The 22,299-nt window shown below is 33.8% G+C and overlaps 2 protein-coding genes across 9 annotated transcripts in view; one reads left to right on the forward strand and one right to left on the reverse strand.

The window, feature by feature from the left end:
* LOC129809656 (low-density lipoprotein receptor-like) overlaps positions 1-22,299 on the forward strand; it is a 287,351-nt gene that overhangs the window by 87,859 nt on the left and 177,193 nt on the right. The gene's annotated exons all lie outside the window — the stretch shown is intronic.
* Positions 1,538-7,270, reverse strand: LOC129809690 (trypsin delta-like). The gene is made up of 4 exons (XM_055859717.1): positions 6,957-7,270; positions 5,410-5,643; positions 2,004-2,101; positions 1,538-1,910 (listed from the first exon to the last, which is right to left on the reverse strand). Exons 1-4 carry the CDS (start codon positions 7,200-7,202, stop codon positions 1,718-1,720), a joined length of 771 nt encoding a protein of 256 aa, XP_055715692.1. The 5' UTR covers positions 7,203-7,270; the 3' UTR covers positions 1,538-1,717.

Below are 22,299 nucleotides of genomic sequence, written 5' to 3' on the forward strand. Positions count from 1 at the left end.
TTGAAAGCTTCATAGTATACCTATTGCTATGATTACACCCATACTTTCTGGAGGGGAAGGGAAATTTACTGTACTTTGGGAAATTATTCCACAGATATTTCATATAATTTCGTCCCATTCAGGTTTTCGACTCGACCGGGATCTTGTCTTTTCGGGATTTTGGCTTTTCTGGATTTTGACTTTCGGAATTTTGGTTTTCGGGTTTTTGTCTAGCACTAATTTTCATGAAAGTTTTAGCAAAAATGTCCCATTTTACGTAAAACCCGAAACCATCTAAAATATAAATTAAAAAATAAATCATAAATTTTTATGAATAATTTTAAAATATATTTAGAATTTTTACTGATTAAAATTAATATTGTTATGATTTTTTTTTTTAGTTTTTCCCATTCTGAAATAAAGTAATTAGATTGTATCCTAATTTTACTTACGAGGTTTGAATAACCTCATGACAAGGGTTGTTTTTCCACTCGCCAGGGGTTGATAAAAACAAGTATTGAGTGTTATGCCCTAGACATACTTACGATTTAAGCCGAGAGACGACTTAGTGGAAAATTATGGAAATGTGGTTTAATCACTATTTTGAATATTATTACACTAAGCCGTCTCTTGGCTAATCCTCAGGTCTGTCGAGGCCCTTACCCGTGTCACGGGTTAAGCTATATTCTTGTCACGGTTTCACGAAAGCAGGGTTTAACCCTTGAAGGACGATTGCGTCACCGGTGACCCAAAAATTAAATTTTTCCTAGGGCCTTCTAAAGTTGTATTTTGCTCTAAAATGTCTGAAAAAAATTATTTTTTTCTGACCCCCAATTTTTAATCTTCTCGTCCTTAAAGGGTTAAGATGTAATCATGACGAGGATTGGTCTTCATTTTTGCCAAGGCTTACTGACGGCAAGGTTAATTAATATCCGTAACAGGATTTGACTTTCCAGTTTTTCAAGGTATGGTAGAAACAAGGTTTAGAAAATACTTGTACATCAAAGCTTGCCACGTTTAGGGTTTGCCATTAGTTTGATAGACAAACCCTGTTTTACTTACCCATTTAACCGTGGATTTTTTTGAGTATAGGCCACAAACAGTGAAGTCTATTTTACATGAGAAATAAGGTTTTTGAAAATTGGTTCTAACCTGAGCTCTAAAGCTTTCTGTCTCGTAAAATATCTTTTTGTAATACCTGTACTTAAAATGAAACTAATTAAAACCGAGTTTTTCAATGTACAAAATACTTTTGATGAAACTCAAAGCATTGGACTATAATAACTTTAACTAAATTCGAAATAGTTTTAAGCAACTGAAAAGCTGAAAAAGCTCTTTGTGGTCATTTTATTCACATTAGAGTAATTTTACCTGAAATACTTCCTTTTGTGTAATGCACTTGATGGTTTTTTCACTGGAAAGTAATTCTGCCAGAGTGGCAAAAACCACGCATATGGTTGGAGTGTTTAGCATCCGAATGAAATCCTGGTCAAGCTGGGAATTTTTGGTGAGAAATCCGCAAAAATGTGGAAAAAAAATAGACGAGAAAGAGGTAATAGAAATCTCCCTTTGTTGTGTTTATTTAGTCATCCTGAGTTGTCACGCATTTCAAAGAGTTTTTTTTTATTGTTGCTGAATTGGGCCATAGGGGGGAAAACCATAAATTTTGGGACCGGTACCGGAAATTTGGCTCTGAACTGTTGATTGTCAGGTGTAATTGTTGATTGATGGGGTGTCGTCAATCTCTCATGGCGCTTTGGATAAAGTTGCGTATGGACGGAGCGACAATGTTTGTGTTGACACCAGGGAAATTCTCAAGAGCGCATTGGTAGCCAAAGCTCACAAGTCCCACAAGCTTTCCATTCTGCACCACAGCTCCTCCGCTGTCACCCTGGCATGCATCCTGTCCGGCCTTTCCGGCGCAGAACATGCTGTTTTTTTTTTGTTCAAAGAGGAATTTTGTGAAAGTTAATATTTCAGTTGCTGGATGAAAAAAAATGAGTGTGAAAACACTGCGGTATTACTTTTCATTGACGCCGCCGTTGTAAGACCTATTGCAGACACTTCTATCAACAACTGGCACGTGAACGTACTGCAAAATATCCGGCATACTTCCTTGCCACTATTTGCAACAAACAAGAAACTTTTGATGAGTTTGTTTTGATTTATAAGGACTATGATTCTTTCATTGGAAATTTGGTGTGACAGAAAAGTCATGAGAAATGCCAGTTATATTTCGAAAGGTACTTAACGCGAAATTGATGAATGAGTTTTCTAAGTAATATGAGAAAGGTTGAAAAATCGATTTATTTAAAATACGTCATCAGAAAAAGTTATGAACGTACAAATTAATTGGTTTTGAAAGAAGTATTTATAACTTATCTAGAAAACGGAGTTGTTGTAAGTTTAGCCGTTTAACCGTTTCATAGGTTTTCAAAAGATGATTAATTAAATACACAAAAAGTATATGAAAAGCTGCTGGGGAGATTTCTAAAAATAGAAACCGGTTTAGGAAAGACCAGAGCTTGGCCTGCAAACTAATAGATACATTGAGAAAAAAAGAGGCTGCGATTAACTTTTTTTCGTCATAACTTTAACTCTTTTTGGGTAATATTTACACCGATTTCGTATCAGTAATGCAGGGTAAAATTAACATTTCCTGAATGTTATTTTAACTTTTTCGGATTTCTCTCACTCACTCAGTGTAGAGGAAGGTCGGGTAGTTTTAAAATAAACATTTTTAAGACGAAAAATAATTATTTGGCAATTGTCCTGTATATTATCAGATAGCTAATACTCAAGAGAAAGTAACGGAATATTGTTAGTTTGAATATTGTTGGTAGTCATTTAGCAAATAAGTCCTGAAAAAATTCTGAATTGGCCCACCCTTCCCTGCACGAATAGTATCTTGATAGACGATATGTTTTCGAAAACTATCTAAAAAAAAGTGTTATTCTATAATAAGTTCGATTTCAGGCAGGGTTATAGGTGAGTGTGAAAGATCCAAGATAAAGTCTGAATTTATCTTACAAAAATTGCATCGAAATCAGAAATTTTTATTTTCGATTTCGAGGTATTCGATATCGAAATTTCGTAAATCTCGCATGACCAACTTGGTATTGTGTACACTATGGGAGAAATGAAAGGGAGTGAAGGGAAATGGACGTCTAACAGTTTGATCTCTGGGTTAACTGATCTAGACGAACTGATCGATACATGGACAGATAGAATAACAGCTTGATGTAAGTTTCGGATATCGTCTGATTTCTCAGTATAGGAAAACGTGCCAAATTCAGGACACATTGCAAATGTTGCATCATAAACCCCAATGACCTAAGTTTACAATGTATTATCTCAAACACAAAGTGCAATTTACTGATACTCCTTTTTTAGGAGTGGTTTTTAGAATTTTCAAAAGTAAGTTTATCATATTTTCTCTAAAATTATTCTTGATATATAAAATTGAATCAAATATTGACAATGCATTGTGTGTTGTATCGGACGCCAAATTTCTTAAGGTTCAAAAAACTCTTCAAAGAATTTTCCTACAGAATTTTGTTCATAAAGAGAATCCTTTTTTCTGTTTTTGGCTTTGAACAACTTGTAGAAATTGAAGAAATTAAAAAAGAAAAATAATATAATTTTGAAAAAATATCGTATATGCGAGGTACGCTTAAAAGCTTAAGCTTTTCTTTAATTCTAGTACTTAGGGATAGTTTTTACCGATCGTACATGGTAGAAAGAATCTGTGAAGACAAATCTTGAAAAGTACCAGATTTAAAGAAAAGCTTACGTATAGCAAAGTGGCAACGTCACGCCGGAAGACAATGTTATCTTCATCTACGGTAAAAGAAGTGGTTCGTAATTGCTAGATAGCCGAAATTTTACAGAGTTTCCTATGTAAAAACGGCCATAGGGGTTTGAAGGTGTGAATTTTAAAGGATTAAAATATCAAGAGATTATTTGTATCTATTGCTATCTTCATTCGAGTAGTACAATAAAACCGAAAGATTACTTTTGGTACTGAAGTCCTAAGAAATTAACCGAAGGCTGCAAATTATTGCCATCGGTTTTGAAAAGTCTCAAGTAAGTCTAAGCATATTCAAAAATCAGTATACCACTAAACCTACCGACCGTTTTTGATTCTTTTTTCTGGCATGCTCGATCAAATGACATACCACGATAGGTACACTACTGGTAAAAATAAAAGGATCAAATTGATCATAATTTGATCCTTTTGCAAAGGATGGATCAAATTTCACACTTTGAATGCACATTTATCATAATAGAAGATGGTAATTTCATGCATCCTTTGCAAAATGATCAATTTGATCCTTTTATTGTTACCAGTGTAGGATACTCAACAATTTTTTTCTTGGAAAAGAGAAAAAAGGAAAAATATTAAAATTTAAACACTGAAACATGCATATTCTAAGTTCTAAAAGTTTGATAGCGACTTTGTACCGTACCGTTTAAATATGTATGTGTTAATTACAAAAAAAAGAAAGATTATTAATCGGTCAATTTGACCAGTCTTGGTAGATTTACTATTAAAACTGGATTTTCAAATTCCGAATTCATGCAAAACGTATAAAACAAACAAGCTAAAAAATAAAAATAAATAAATAAATTATGAATACATCTTTTTATGGAGAAGGATGGGTCGACGGTGGATGATAATCTTATTTCTTTAGGACAGAATGTCCTTCCTGTGAATGTGGGTCTATTGAGTTCAATTCAAAAATGAAACACCCAATTTACCAGTCATGATAGATGTCAAAAGCTCTGGTAAATTGTATATTTCATTTTTTTTTGGATTGCACTCAATACACCGACGCTCACAGGAAGGAGATTCTGTACCAATAAGAACTAAGATAACATTTTTTTAAAACCAAAGTTACTTAGTGTACTAGGCCCAGAAAGGGAATTCTGTAACAGTATGACAATGTCATATGACAATTTTTTTTATAGTAAAATTCGGGAGAAGGACAACATAAAAGCCCAGTAAGCATCGAAGACATTGAATAACCATTGCAAGGAGCTCTATGAAGTCTATGAAGTTTTTAGTAATAGATATAAGTCGGATTTATGATTGGTTCTTCGAGATTTACCATGTAAAAAAAATTAAATTTGTCATATGACATTGTCATACCGTTACAGAATTCCCCTACTCACTGAACCGATTTTGGTGGGTGGTTATTTTCGGTATCAGTGTGATACTCAAAACGTATATGCTGTGAATATGAGTTCGAAGGAAGATGATTATATGTCCCTTAATAACACAGAAGCTGTGATTGTGAAAGAATTACAGCGGATAAAGTCTGGGAGAGGTGTTTTGGTTACATAAAGGTGAGAAGACTAATTAAGTGATAATTGAGTCGATATCGCTGAAAGGTAGTCAAGGGGATATTTTCTATGCATGAGACGCACCGCTAAATTGCCCCATCCACTGATGGTAACCATAGAGTTGGGTGCTGGTTCTGTATCACCCATTTCAATAGCTCTCATATTGATACCATCGAATTCACCAACGATCCGGAAGACGGCAACGTCGTTATTGGAAAATAGATCCTCGTTGTATTCTGGGTGGAGGATGAATTCCTCAATTTCGTAGAATTTGCCACCAATGTTATTCACATGCGTACTTCCAGCCAGAACTTTTATCTATGGTTAGAAGAAAAAAAACAAGTGAAAGTAGTAAATGCTTAAGAAGAAATTAATGTGGATGAAATGGGGGAGAAAAAAATATTTAATTGACTTTTTCTAAGCATCATCCTCTTCAGGAAAACTTTCACTAATTTGTGGATGTTCTTGGGGGGATCGTCTTTTTTTTGCGCACAAAAACTGCCATAAGAGACTGAAATGTCTCTGTCATTCACATGAATTATATGATTAAGTCAGAGAAGATGGAGGGGAAGCCACGAAAGTTGTTTCTTTCAGAATAATCACTTGAAAGGATAAAGTTTTCTTTTGATATAAACAGAAAAAAATTTCTTTTCTTAAAGACTTTTTCGTTTTAACATGAACGTTGAGTTTTTTTTTTGAAACGGAATCAATTGTTGGGGACGGAAAATATATTTGTTGAGATATTTGTTTCGTTGGAAATAAAAATTTAACACACAGCAATTTAAATTTAATGCTATTTTCAAGTATCTCAAGTAGAAGATATTGTTGAAGTGTCCCTTAAAAGCATCATATCGCTATCCCGCACTGTTTAACTTGTAACTCTCGGAACAAATATTACACTGAGGAAAAAAGGGGATGCGATTAACTTTTTTTCTCGTAACACTTTGTAGGTGTAAAAATATATCAACATTTTTTAATGTTAATTTTACACCTTTTGAAGTGTAAAATTAACATGAAAAAGGGTAACTTTAACCCATAATACACCTAAAAAGCATAATATTTACTCCGATTTCGGATCAATAATGCAGGGTAAAATTAACATTTCCGGAATGTTATTCGAACTTCTTCGGATTTCTCTCACTCAGTGTAGGGTAAAGTGATACAAGTTGAACAATTCGCCGGTACAAGTTGGACATGGCTTTTTTCTTGATAAATACAGTACAAAATTTATTTTTAAGCACAAGGAACCAAATTATAAAACTAAAGCATTAAAAATATACAAATAAAAATGAAGTACTAAATTTATCAAGAAAAAAAGTCCTGTCCAACTTGTACCACTTTACCCTACTCACTAAGAAGCTATGGTGACTCTTTCCAAATTTTTCGAATTGAAATAAAACAATACAAATAAAAACATATTTTTTAAATTTAAAAACAATAAAGTTTTTATAGAAGCGCGCTCTTTTCAAAATATTTTTCACTAGTTCAACTGTTATTTAAATTTATTTTGCTAAGAGGAATTTATCAGAATTCACTTGTTTCACATTTATTTTAATCCTGTATCCCGCCGTGGTATCGAATAAATTACACATATCACAATTCCACCAAAATAAATCCCTAAAAAATATTACCATTTCGGGTGTAAAGTGTTCTAGACAATGTGCAGCTGTGATGGCCCAGTTCGATGAGAGGATACTTCCGCCACAGAAGTGCTTTCCGCCACCGCGCATCTGGAGTGAGAGTTGCCAGGGAAAGTCCGAAATGTCCCCATTTGATCCGCCAACGATAAACAATTCTGGGTCCTTTCTCATTAGCGGATTACCCGAAACGACGGATAGAAGGGCTACAATGGCCAGACAACTCTTCACGGACACCATTGTCACACGATTTTATAATATCTTCTAAAGCACGTCCGTGTTCCGTTTTCGTGTGGCGAAAATGACCCAAAGTGGGTGGTGAGGTGGTTCCTTTTATACCCAAACGTGTGGCTTTGCTTCCTCATTGCCCGATGAATAATTGGTCGGGTTTTTTTCTTGTAGACCCCTCAACACATTTTCGCCTTTTATCTCCTTTCCTTTTCCCTTTTTCTTTTGACGTAATTCATATGTGACGATTATTAATTGGTAATTTTTCACACACAATTTAATATCATTTCCTCCCAAACATACAGGGTACTCCCTAAAACCGATTAATATCATAATGTTTATTCGAAAATTGCTAAACAATTTTTGCAGTTGAATATCCGTCCCAAAGAGAGCTTTTTAATTAAATTCATTTCTCCTGGTTTATCGCTAAACTTGAGCACTTAATGGTTACTCTCCCGAAGTTGCGCTATGAATATCTTAGTATGTTCATGAGCTTACATAAAAGTTTAAGGAAAAGAAAAACTCTTATATTATATTGTTTAATTTTCACTTACACCACTTTTTGTCCACTACTTGTCCCTAGACTCTTTTTTTTAGTGTAAGACTCACTACATTAATTTTTAAAGCGATATCACGATGATTTTTTGGGTGAGGTATAAATTTCCATTGTTTTTCTGTACCACTATAAATTATGAAATTGCACTTTGTTTGTCTTCAAGACATTCTGAATAGAGATTTTCTTTGGGAAAGTCATGATGAATTGGTATTTATTTCGTCAGTGAAAAGTTAGTGGATGAAAAATTGTATATTTCTTCTATGTTGTTTTTAATGGTAATTATCATTTATATTGCCCTCGTTTATTGTCAAATAGAAAGTTTCCAAGAAATTGAACACAAACTTCAAGGAGATGACCATGTTTTCTGATTGATGTGATTTATTTCACTAATGTGCTTTTTCTTGGGAAAATGAGACAAACTTAAGCAAATATTCAAATTAAACATTTGAGATAGTACTAATTTGATTAATTTATTACATTAGAGTTTGCAAGGAATGACGTATAGCGTAAAGTGATATAATTTGGAATTAGTGTTACAAGTTGGACAATTCGCCGGTACAAGTTGGACATGGCTTTTTTTCTTGATAAATACAGTACAAAATTTGTTTTTAAGCACAAGGAACCAAATTATAAAACTAAAGCATTAAAAATATACAAATAAAAATGAAGTTCTAAATTTATCAAGACAAAAAGCCCTGTCCAACTTGTACCACTTTACCCTATTTCAATTTTAGTCTTATTGCGAAAAGTTGTATAAGAGAGTTAGGGGAAAGTGCCCATGCTTTGCACGGTCCCAAGCTTCATAATGACTAAATTTTTCCTATGTTTCTGGATGAATATGACTGCACTATATTTTAAAAACTGGCCACTTCCCCCTAGTTTTTAAAATAAGAATGCGATGAGTCACATTTAGTGAAAAACATAGGAAAAATTTAGTCATAATGAAGCTTGAGACCGTGTAAAGCATTTCCCTTATACTTTTCTGAACATTTTTTTTTCAAAGAATATTTACTTAAATTAATCAACTAAACAGTAATAGCATCCGTGAATTAAGTACTTCAATTTTGTAATGAAAATTCAAGCTGAAGTAGCTATATCGATTTACTCTGGAGGTTGGTTATTAAGACGACAGGGGACTTTAAACTCTAAAAGGTTTTTTTGCCACCAAATATATCGCATCCTCAAAGTAGGAGAAGTCTTTCAGGCATCACACATACTCTGGCTTCGAATACTTCATATTTTTCCCATATTTCCTTAATCAATCTGACCTATTTTTTCAGGAAATGTGTGACTTAAGACTAGCTATTAAAATATATTGGCATAGGTCAGACTTATCAAAGAAATTTGGAAAAAAATGGACCTCGTTGTCTACACTCAAGCTTCAGTTAGGACCCCTTATGCATCTCCTTTCCTTAAAAGCCCTGTAGAGGGAAGTGGGGAACCTTTGAAACTGGGGCACCTTTGAAATTTGGATTTTTCACCTATTTTTAAATAAAATTGAGCCATATTATAGTGTAATTCAGCTTCTCAATCTATTTGTGCAGCTAAATTATATCACGATAAGGCTCAATTTTATTTAAAAGTAGGTGAAAAATTCCAACTTCAAAGGTGCCCCACTTCCCCCTAATTTAACTTTAGTTTAGCTTCTTAAATTTCGATTCAGCCTTCGGATGAAGTAAGGGCAATCTTTCCTTGAACTGAAAATCGTTTCTCAAGAAGATCAGGGTGCTTACGAATAAGTGAGTCCATGATACCCACTGGATTGCAGCCCACCTTCCATGTAGGGGAAAGTGCCTTCCCTTCGAACGTTCATGCCTTCGAATAATGTAAATTTTCTTTTATTTTTCCTAAGAAACTACTCATAATTATCACGTAATTATCAATAATTGATGATAAGCTAACTAATATTTAACAGAAATGTGTTTAACAGGAAAAATAAAAGAAAATAATATTTAACAGGAAAAATAAAGCAAAAGCGGTAGTAAACCTTCAATTGCTTAAGACTTATAGAAATTTATAGGCATTATTGGGATGCTTGTCCATTGAACAATTGGTCTATATAATAGTCCAAGTAGTTAAAAAATAAAAATTAGTGTTTGGTGCTACCCCGTGTTTGGTGGTGCCCCAGTTTCCCCTAAGCATTTGTGGGTAGGATTCGAGCTTGGTTACTTGCTGCCAATCCGGAAAATGTTGAGCGACTCTGACTTCGATATATGTTTGATGTATGAGAAAGGTGGTACATTATTTTGTCGGGGTCACCCTCGATCTTCTCTGTCTGATGACGGTGTCTTAGTTGCTTGCTTATGGGCATTTCTTGGTTGATCTAATGGACGGGGCTAAGTACTTAGGATGGTTTCCTTTACTCCGGCTTCGTTTTTGGAGTGAAGAGTCGCGTTCGTATGCTGAGGAGGTTTCTTCTTCGGCTTCACTGAGAGTTCTTTCCCTCAATTTGTGATGGTAATTTAATTATTCTACTGAATATCGTTTTTTAGCTTGATTCTTTATAGTCTTTTTAATCCTTTATGCCAAACGGCTGTCAGAGCCTAGTCCATTACGTTCTTTTAGCCTAGTCCATTACGATTTAGTCCCATTACGTTCTCTGATTGGGTGAAGCATTTTATGCTTTAAATTTAAAGGTCTCGCCTAAATATTGAATCTTAAAAAAATAACGTTTTTTTGTTTGAGATTGAGATTACTTGTCACCTAAAACGATAGTTAGTCTGAGATTATTATTTTCCAATTAACTTACGACAATTGCTAATCCAAGCGTCGAGACATATAAATTTCAAAAAAGGTTTATCTTGATGTGAAAAATCAAGAATGTAAATTACTACACAGAAAAAAAAATATTTTATAAAATTGTTCGTAAATGTTTGTGAAATCCCATGGCAGACTTACGAAATGTTCGTGAATCGTGTAACCCACAAACAAGTTCGTAAAATTTTGTACTTTTTTCACAAACATTCTTCGTAAAATGATCATTTGACGAAAATTTTTTGTACTTTTACAAACATTTGTTCGTAAATGTTCGTAAACACACAAAAAATTTTCGTAAAATTGTCATTTGTTCGTATTTGTTCGTAAATTTTTGCCAGACAAACATAAATTTACGAACAAATACGAACAAATCACAAAATTTTACGAACATTTTTGTGTGTGTTTACGAACATTTACGAACAAATGTTTGTGAAAGTACAAAAAATGTTCGTCAAATGATCATTTTACGAACAATGTTTGTGAAAAAGTACAAAATTTTACGAACTTGTTTGTGAGTTATACGATTCACGAGCATTTCGTAAGCCTGTCATAGGATTTCACAAACATTTACGAACAATTTTACAAAATATTTTTTTCTGTGTATTTTAATTAACATTTCAATTTTTCTAAATTAAAATTTCATTACGATTGATTTATCAAACATGGCAAAAATATTTTATTGAAACTTTGTTTATTGATTAAATACTTTGTATTAATAGTATTTTTGGAACTGAACAGTAATTAAAAAGATTTTTTTTATCGTGGTTAAGTAAATTCCCGATAATATTCAATTAATAAACCACCTATCGTGCCACCACAAATTATTTATGAACTTTCCATTGACCACTAAAATTTTAATAAATACGCAATTTATTAAATTTCCAATTTAAATGTCTAACCACAAAACCACTGAGAATTTCCTCCACCTTTGTCAACCACAGTTGACATATATATACTTGTGTAAATTAATCGATATTTTATGGTGTGAAAAAGCCCTAAGACACTTCCTAACTAAAAATCAGGGTTGAAAGTTCGACCCTTTTTTTGGGGGGTGTCTTTCTCTGGGGCAGAGAGCAAAAAAAAGGGGGGAAGATCTTTTTGGCCCTATTAAAAGTCCAACATTTGGATGTGGGTAAATATGAAAAATTGTTTGCCAACACTTGAAAATGGAAAGTCATCCAGGTTATCTCTACATGGTGGGGCTCATAAATAAAAAAAGGGATATAGAGAGAGGAAAAAAAGAAATCCCCAAGAAGCTGAGGGAGTGACCCACCCTATGGGGATATTTCAGGGGTTTTGGTATTGTTTTTGATTTATGTGCGTACGAGTTAGACAATCAATATATTGAGAAGAATATGCTGCAATTATATGGGGTTATGGTGAATATGTTGTTTTTTCATCAGTTGGGGTGGGGGTTCTGCCTTTTGAACTGCCAGGGGATGTGTGGCGGATGGACCTTTTGAACCTACTATATTACCAAACGCGAATATTACAAAATCCACATTGAATGACAATAGAAATTGAATTATGCGAAAGGCCGGAGACACATTTGATATCATTATAAATCTATTTAGTGTTTGATATGTCTATAGAGCTTTGTGCGTTGAAGCTCCATACCATGGCTTTTGAAGATAACATACACAGAGTGTTTGTATGGCTTCCCGACAGCATTGCGGTGATATTGGCTGCTGTGGCAGAGATATTTTGTTTTCCAGGCGGAGACCAAAGGGGGCTAAATACCGTCATGGGTGCTTGTGGGAGGGTAGGGGGCTATACTGAGAGAAAACTTTGTAAAAATAACAAAAACTGTTATGGACTCTACACATTGGGAGAAATTTTTGTCAAAAAATTGCTTTTTTGAAGGAAATTCCCTGCAGCGTTGTAGGGAGAAACGTAAAATTTCTGTAAAAAACGCAATTTTTGACGAAAATTGCTCCCAATGTGTAGACGCCTTTAGACACAATATACTACAAAGATGGGGTTGATTTTGCATTAAACGCAAAACATATTGGGATATTTTGCAATAATTTGTAGCTCTGCTTTAACATTAAATACTCAATTAAGGCCTTTGTACAAGTCCTTAATTAAGTAGTTTATATTAAGGACATGCAAGCTATATTTTATGCAAGCCGAAGAAAACCTTAAGGGGTTACATGGGTCTTTCAGGTCAAAAAATAGGCCTTTTTCTGATAATAATTTATTGTGTAGAAAATATTTTAGAAATTCCAACTTTTGGGATATGAAAGAATAACTTTAGAACAAAATTAAAAAAAAATGAAAAATTTTGAAAATTCGACCGTTGGTAGTTGATTTTTGGAACCATTCCTCAAAAAAGAGACCTTGCGATAGGCAGGATTTCTCCCAGTAGGTTTATCTGAAATCAAAAAAACAAATATACTCTATTAGAGGATTAGTTGGACCCGTTGATAAATAAAGGATTTTTGAGAAAAACAAAATTTGGATTTTTGGCAAAAGTTTTTGTAGAAAAGTATCAATTTTACCCTATTTTTCAACACATTTTATAGATAATACTTCTCGAAATAAGTATCCAAAATTTCAGAAAGATCGGTTCAGTAGACTCTGAGTAATCTTGACTACCGCATTGTAAAATGGTGTTTTGAGAAAAACGCGTTTAAAGTTTTACAACAATATGCGAGCGCGGGCAGAATGTATAACTAAAACTGCTCTACCTCCGAGAGTTTTACTCCGAGTGACTTGAAATTTTCAGAAAGAATTTTTCAAATATAAAATAAAAATTGATTTTTTTGACCTGAGAAACCTATGTAACCCCTTAATGGGAAGGCTCTTCGATGTATTCAATTCCCCAGAGATATTAACGATTCTTCCGGATCCCGTTTATACGATGAAGTGTCAGTCCACCTCAGTATGTTCACTGAGTGCTTAATTAAGGACTTTCGGCTAAGCACTTTTTAAGTACTTACCTTAATGGCTTAATGTTTATAATACAATTATTTTTAATTTCTCATATTCTTTATTTTGTGAAAAACGACTAAGGAACAAACATGGGCAAATTCACATGATGAACACGTTTGTACCACCTCCAATATTTTGTCCAAGCACGCATTTTTACTGTCAGTTGCAAGTGTTGCCACACGACAATGTTATTGTTCGCAAATCTCTCTTGAAAGAAGTATTTGAATTGAAACACTTGTAGAACAAAAATCAAACACTCAGAGAAATCCGAAAAAGTCAAAATAACATTCCGGAAATGTTAATTTTACCCTGCAGTATTGATCGTAAATCAGTGTAAATATTACCCTTTTCAGGTGTATTATGGGTTAAAGTTACTGTTTTTTCATGTTGATTTTACCCTCAAAATATGTAAAATTAACATTAAAAAATGTTAATATATTTTTACACCCGAAAAGTGTTAAAGTTATGACGAAAAAAGTTAATCGTAGCCTGTTTTTTTTTTCTCAGTGAACGGACAATCGATAATTTTGTAAAATCTAGACTCCCGGAACATGAATTTATGGGACTCAAGAAAAGATATGCAATATCGGTTTAAGGATTATATGCTGATCGGACTAGATGATTCGTCAAAATTTGGGACGATTTAACAGAATATAAAGACAGTTGTTGAAAATTTACGCTTCTATATCGAAAGTCGGGGGCACGAAAGGAAAGATTCAATAGATTTTGGTATACCTGTGTGTGAAATAGCATTTCCGGATTACAGTTATGGTGAATAAAGTTATTACGTATTAAGTACGGTATTTATTTTACTGAACTTCATTTGTTTTAGATTTATGACTAAAAGAGAGAAAACTTTGTGAAAGCATTTCATGTACTTAATAACATTTTTTGGTTATGTTTGAAGCATCACATTGTTCTGTCTCTTTTCAACTAACGCAACGGATAATATATGTCTATGTCTATCGCATTCTGTGTTCCAGTTTCCATTTTTTCCACCAGATGTCGTTACTGTCGCACAAAAAATGCCTTGATTAAGGACTTACTTTATGTATTTGGACAAAGCTCTTTTTTAAGAGTACGGACAAAGCTTTTAATTATAGCACTGCACTAGTAACAGCTTACCTTGTGTTAGCCGGGACATTTCATATTTTCCCCTTATTTTTTTTAATAAGTCTGACTTATTTTTGTTTTTGAAAATTATTAATAGATTTTGTAAAATATTACTCGCACTAACAAATGTTTGATTAATTCAACCAATACTTATTTTTTTACTGTGTAGCAATGGGAGTGAGATGCAAAACATTTGGGAAATACGCTATCACTCTCCCGAGAAGTGATTTTATCAAAATGCCATAATTAGAATCTAGACCGGACTACACTGATTGATTGACTTGCCACTGACCGAAAAGTAATTGATAACTTTGGTGGCCCCGGAGAGGGTGTTTCAAGCACTGCCAGAGAGAGTGTATTTATGGCAAAATAGAAACACAATCAAATTTACGCGAAATACGCAATTAATGGGCACAAAAGCGTGTGTATAGTATGTGCTATATTGGGTTCTCTTGTGTTTTGAAGTTTATTGAATTTATAAATAATTGAGATGGTGGGTGGTTGTGAAGGGGGGTGCATCTCAAATTTTGGAAATTCACTGGGGAAACACACTCAATATAATGTTGCGAGAGGTGGAATTTTACTGATTTCTAGAGGCACTCCATTGTGTAAACATTGAACTCACAATTCTCCGTCGAATTGAATTTGAACTCTCGACTCCCCAAAATTCAATGGCTTTTGATGCATTGAATTGGGAAAATCATTGTTATTTTGGGTAAATTGCTTGAATTTCCTCTTCTTTTTCGGTTGCTAAACAGTTTTGGGAAAGATGTTGGGAGTCTGAGTTGGAAGTTCAAGGATGATCCCTGGCTTTACTGGAAGTTAATTTGGAATAAGAATTCGATTTTATGTTAATGAATACTTGATAATCACAATTGAATGGAGATATAAACAACTCCAAGTAAGGGTTCATTCCTATACTCAGAGATAAATTTTAAATGAGAACATACATATTTACGTAAATCATTCATATCGTTGGCATAATGGAAATCATGACGGTTTTACGATTTTACTAATTAGGAGTGTTCTGTATTATTTATTTCACAAGTTCAGGGATCAATTTGATTGGCTTTATTTGTCATAAATTGGAATATATTTTTTAAAGTTCTGGACCAAATCAATTGATTTTAAATCAACTTGTACTTACAAAAACTTTTTTGATTATACTATCGATGTGACTATCACCGTTTTATCATCGATTACAACCTCCGGGACAAAATGATGTGAAAATGTCTTTTGCCATTAATAAAGGAGCAGTTAAAGATAGATAGTTGGGACCTTCGAAACACCTCTCCATAAGTTATCTAAAAATATTTTATTTTCAATAATTTTAATAAAATAATTTTTTTTAAATACAGTTCTTACTGTTTCCTCTTGGTATCATTAGATTTAACTTAAGGCTAAAATCAGATTGGGAATTATGCAATTACTGTAGTATTTTACTTAACGTCTTAGCCTTTGAAGTTTTTCGAAATCTTATAAGATACTTGGACTTCTTCGTGATCCAGATATTAACATTTTCAAGTTTAACGAGTTTACAAACTCTAAATTTTGAATTTAAGCTTTCTGTTGGGATTTGTAAATACTTATTTTATTTTTTTCCAAATTTTATTTGAATATTTATTAAAATTTTATTCCTGACTTTATTTAGTTTACTTCTTGAAACTTTTAACAAAACAAATTCTACAATCGTCATGTTTATTTTACATATCAGTCTTCTCAGAATAATCTTGAACTTGAAACTAATTCCATAGTTAAAATTAAACTTAAAAGAACTGTTTTAAGAATTCGGTTACTAAAACCATTCTCTTTTAAAGTTACTAAAACCATTTTATTTGGCATTAAAAAAAAAATAAGATTCCGATCACAGATTGTTTAATATGTGATCAGGGGGATGCACGCCACCTTCGGACGACTTAAGCATCGTACAACTCATTTTTTCTATGTTCATAATGGATTTGACCAATAGTTTTTTTCATGAAATTTTATCCACTGAACTAGCTATTAAATTATAATTATTATAATCGATGAAATTAATTAAAAATGTGTTGAAAAAAATGAGTTGTTCGAAGCTGAAGTTGTCCGAAGGTATCGCGCTTTCTTCTAAACTTTATTATTCATTTGAGATTAAACTAGAGAACCTAGTATACAAAATCGTTCTCCAGTTTTTTTCATTTCATAAAAAAATTTTATTAGTTAGTTTGTTTTCGCATCTCCTGTCAATATGGATTGCATACCAGTACCTTCCATATCAAACTCTGACTTGGTTTGATCATGCGGCTGAGATTTGCTGGAAAGTTTTTTTTCACTCTGCGTACTTTACGACGCCATCAGTCGTTCACCCCCATACTTTATTTAGGGCCTTATGCCGAAAATAGACACAGGTTGATCCTGGAGATTATACTCAGCTCGAAAAATTTGGCGGTAAAGGATCAGCCTAAACTATCATGCACTGAGGATTTAGGATCAAGGATTAGCGTTTTCAGCGTAAATTTCTGTTAAATATCCACACTTCGATTGCTGAAAGACTTCTTAAGTGCATTATTAATGGATCTTTCGTACAGGAAGGAGCACTCTGACCTTACCATTGCTCCAATCATAATGCATTTTAAGATTTTGCGACATTGCGTACCATTATGCCCTAGACACACTCACGACTTAGGTCGAGAGACGACTTAGTGGAAAATTATGGAAATATAGATTAATCATTATTTCGAATAAATTACGCTTAGCCGTCTCTCGGCTAATCCTCAGGTCTGTCGAGGCCCTTACTCTCCATGTTTTTTCACCCAATTGACATTTCGAAAAGCACCCAAAAACACCTAAAGTGAAGCCTTTTATTTTCAGCACTGGCACTAATGTCGCCTAATCCCCGTAATTTCACTAGACCTCGTGAATTTAGAAGATCAGCCTGATTCTCCAAATTTTGGGTTGATCCGTGAGTGTATCGATATCAATCCTCATTTTCGGACTGATCCCTAAGCCGATCCCTGTGTCTATTTTGGGCTTTATTGTCCCTTTTTTCGTACGGGTCTGATCTGAATTGTTTTTCAGTGGTAACGCTAAAACACAGGCTCGACTGAATAGGGCATTTAATTTCTGGGTGCGGTATGTCTTCGGACTCCGCAAGTTTGATCATATTTATCCTTGGGTGGATTCAATCTTTGGTCTTTTAATTTTTTTCTTATCTGGACACTCGTCCTGTAGACTTTGTCTCACGGTTACTATGTGTTGGTATGCCAAGATATCTCGCGGAGCTTGTGGTGACTGGATCACCCATTAGGGCTTCGTGTCTCTGTGTGGCAAATTCACGGTATTGTATTCGAAGAGGAAGCTTATCCTTAGATTTGTAACGGTCACGTGCTTATCGTGCCTCACATGAGCTTTACTTTCTTTCTTCTAAGCTTTGTGTATATCATTTGTATAAAGGACAAATTGTCCTATTCCTATTAATAAATAGAATAATTATTTAGATTGTAATGACGTTGAGCACATCAGGTCTCAAGCCCGTATAAGGCAATTACACATTCGGATTATAAGTTTGCCGATATACGATAGAGTTATCATCATCATCATTCTCAACCCCTTATCCCTATTGAGCTAGGTTTTTCAGGACAATCTGTCCTTCCGGTGAGCGTCGGAATCTGTTGATCAAATCCTATGAATCAAACACACAATTTCACCAGAGCTTTCGACATTTATCGTGTGTTCCTCAGTGGTTCTTGGTTGGTCTTTTCTCCGACGCTCACCGGAAGGACAGATTGTTCTGAAATACCTAGCTCAGTTACACTACCGTCGGCTATCCCTTTATACAGCTTATCCCTATTCGGGTCGCGGACTCAAGACATTAAGGTTAAAACCCCACGCCTGTCGATCCAACGCCACTTCAGCAAGATGCTTAGGTTAAATCCCACGGCTCTGCAAGGCAAGATCCTGAATTTGATCCAGTCACCTTGTCCTAGGTTTGTTTAGGTTTGTTTTCCTACGTTTTGTGAATCTAATAAAATCCTATTTAGCAGATATTTTAATTATTGTAATTCTGTTTATAGACACATTTTCTTATTGATTTTTATTATTTCTCTTTTTCATTTAATCAATTTTAAATTAATTTCATATTGCTTTTACTCTTTTGAACTTGCTTGACATGAAATTAAACATAAAAAAGACGTAACACAAACCAATTGAAGTGAAATTGATTTTATGAAAACTCATATTTTGTTTTGTGATTGAATCATAAATTTACCATTGCATTGGATCTATCAAAAAAATTTCATATAGAGAAAGATATTTTATGAGACTGGTAAGAACAATTTCAAAAGCTTGGTGAAAGCTTCAAGAGCTATTGTTTATTATTATATTTCATGAAACTCTATTTTAGTATTCTGAGAATTGAGAGCCTCTGGGCTCAATTGACACCCATCTCTTGTTTCCTAAATTGTTAATACACATTCATGCTGAGCTATTGTGAATTTGCTGATGAAGCTTTGGTGACGTCCTGATCGAGGTGCGTTGGCAGAATTAATTTGCTAATATTCAAATTTGAAATTAATAACATAAGTGCGTTTCGGAGAAATAGAAGCACAAAGGTGTCTCAAAGCATAGTATGAGACCTTATTAATTAGTCGCTAACATAAGTTATGTCATTGCTTTATCGATAATCTTCATATTAAATCGGTTATCGCATTTTTAGGGGCCAAAAGTTTTTCTTCAATCTCTGTCTACGAAGCTTTTTCTCTCTCGCTTCACTTAATCATCCCACACAGAGGGAGGTTATTTTTATTTTTATTTTTCCCATCTTGACACTTTCGGTCGTTCCTCTGTTTGTGGAGTCTTGGCGTTTTTTTTTCGTCTTGTGTTTTCTTATGGCGCGTGTATTTTGTTTGGGGGCATTTTCTTTGTGCGCAATGTTCGTTTGAGAGAAAGCTTCTGGACTTTGTGGGGGGAGAACATGGTTGAGAGATGGTCGGTTGGGGGGTGTGAGGGGTGGTGCAAAAAAAAATTGTTATTAAACTCCGTGAAGTGGTCCCGATAAAAAAAAGAGATGCTGTACTGAGGCAAAAGATCGGAAGAGAACTTTTTAATAAATAATTCCACATTGACGATGAATTTGTTTTGACTAAAAATTTCTGGTGTAAATAATCAATTCTGACAGTGTATCAAACTCACACTCTATTGACTTGTGTATAGTTAATATTTCGCTCAAATATTAAAACCATTTATTATTTAGACTTTTCAACTCAACTTCCCGTCGTCTTGCTGTCGACATGCCATCGATTCATCATCCCACAGGTTTTTCCGTATATACAAGATTCTCGCTTCCAGAAAGATTGAAGAATATTTTTGCAATAATAATGTAACAAGACATAATTTTCTGTATACCAGGATAGATTGGTGTGAATATTTGCCTTTCGAGAGAAAACTTTATTAAATGTTTATGGGGGGATGAGAGTGAGAGCTTTTTTTTGTTAACCATCACCACTGAGGATTTTGCAGTTGAAAGCTCGAGAAATGTGGTTGGGCTATTTTCTCAACAAAATTCAACAGAGCGTCTTGTTGAATTTGAATCGTTCTTCCTTTGAATTAATGGATACTCTATCGAAATTTATGAGGGGAATTTCCTATATATACATTTTTGGGGGGATATTTTTGTCAAAGTGGATGGAGGGACTTTGTGGACTTCCTTGAAAAAAGGGGTTTGCGAAAACTCTCTTCAAAACTTTTCAATATAACACACCAATGACTTGGAATGATCTTTGGGATTTGATTTTCAATGTCAAACTTTTCCCAAATGGTTTTTATTGGATTTCTTCTCTTTTTTTTGCTTCAGATGACACGAGATGGGACTTTTCCATGATTTTTGTAATTCGATAGAGACTTTCAGTATTTAACTTTATCGGTATTCTTTGTGTTATTTTGGTCATTCCACAGAATTTTGTCGTTTTCATTAGAAATGTAAAGTTGATGATTTTAGATTTGTCGTATTGTATAATTTAATTTTGAACCTCAAGATTGGGAATGGTCCTCGGTATTGACGTCTTTTTCTGGTTCACTTGAAGCAAAAAATACCCGACTGACCACGTATTCGCTCTAAACTTGACTTTTCACAAATCGTTTCGCATCCACAGAACTGGACACTTACGAAATGCTCGCAAATCATTTAGGGGAAACTGGGGCACCACCAAACACGGGGTACCACCAAACACTGCGATTTTTTAATCGGATATTTGACTTCAGAGGATAAGACCTATAGGAATTTATAGGCACTATAGGGATGCTTGTCTACTGAAAGAATGGTTGAGATAGTCCAAGTAGTTTAGAAATAAAAATTAGTGTTTGGTGCTACCCCGTGTTTGGTGGTGCCCCAGTTTCCCCTAGTCCTCAGTTTGTAAAAGTTTGCAATTTTCCACAAACATTGTTTGCAACATCCTCACTTGACTAACATTTTTTGTTCTTTTACAAATATTTGTTTCTAAATATTTGTAAACGCGTAGAAAACTCTTCGTCAAATTTTATCACTTATTCGTACAGTAACAGGAAAAAAAACTTTATTTCAAGGATGTCCTAATTCAAATGTACCCTACTTCCCTTTAATTAATAATATTTTAATATTAAATTACTGAGCCTAAAAGGGCCCGTTCACATTTATATTCTTTTTTCTCTTCCCGCTTCAACTTCAATGACTAACGTGCATTTTACAATTAGTGCGAAATTCTTGATGTCCGCAACACAATCATGCACAGTATTTTTAATAAATTTTCAAATGATTTCCACATTTTAATATTTTAAGCACAAGCAGTCACATTTAATATCGACCACTCAGAATATAATCCGACTAACTCGAGAATGGCCAACTTTACAGGAGAGCGATTTAAAGCTGAGATTTGCATTTGCTAATAAATCAATTAATTTAACTTCACTTTCCTAATATTGTACATCAAACGGAAGGATTCGATAATAGCTATCTTAATTCCATAAAACTTTCACAAAATAATGTGTATTTTAATAACTATTACAATATTTTCCGAGTTGTAACATATTTTTCCTGAGCTGTCATATCAAAAGCTCAGGATAAGACCCGAACAACTCGAGTTTCCCACGCTGCCAAGCGACCCGGCTGGTCACGCATCACTTGTCAAAATTGTTTCGATATCATTCCCCATACGCATCACTGTCTATGTATTCTAATTTTGATAAGTAATTTTTTCAAGACATTTTAAAACTTTAAAACCCGAGCCAAAAAAATTACGTAAAACACCAAACTGGCATAAAATGCCAGTGCAATTATTCTCCACAAAAAAGCAATTTTTTAATATTTTTCTTTCCGTAAAACTTCTACAGCAGTTCTAGGACTCATAAATTATTTTTTCAATAAATATTTTCCCATTTTTCTAGTCATTTTTATATAAATCTTGTGAAAATTGACAACAAATGCTAAAGTGAATTTTTACAGATTTTCGTAGCAAAAAGGCAACTTCTATTGAATTTCCTTATACTATTTGCTTACATATTGAATTTTCTTTTTTCTAACAATTTGGCAAGAATCTTAGAACTCATATCTATATATTATCCTGTAAATTTTTAAAATTCTCATATATAGTTTAAAAAGAAAAGAAAAAGTAAAACAAAGCGAAAAGTGAATATTCACCTTTTTTTACATTACCATTCTACATCAATTCTTGGTCCTATATTACTTAATTTTTAATATTTATTTTATTATTTTCACGTATTTTTCGAATCGTGACAAAACTC

The sequence above is a fragment of the Phlebotomus papatasi genome, chromosome 1, assembly GCF_024763615.1.
Source record: "Phlebotomus papatasi isolate M1 chromosome 1, Ppap_2.1, whole genome shotgun sequence".
NCBI lineage: Eukaryota > Metazoa > Arthropoda > Insecta > Diptera > Psychodidae > Phlebotomus > Phlebotomus papatasi.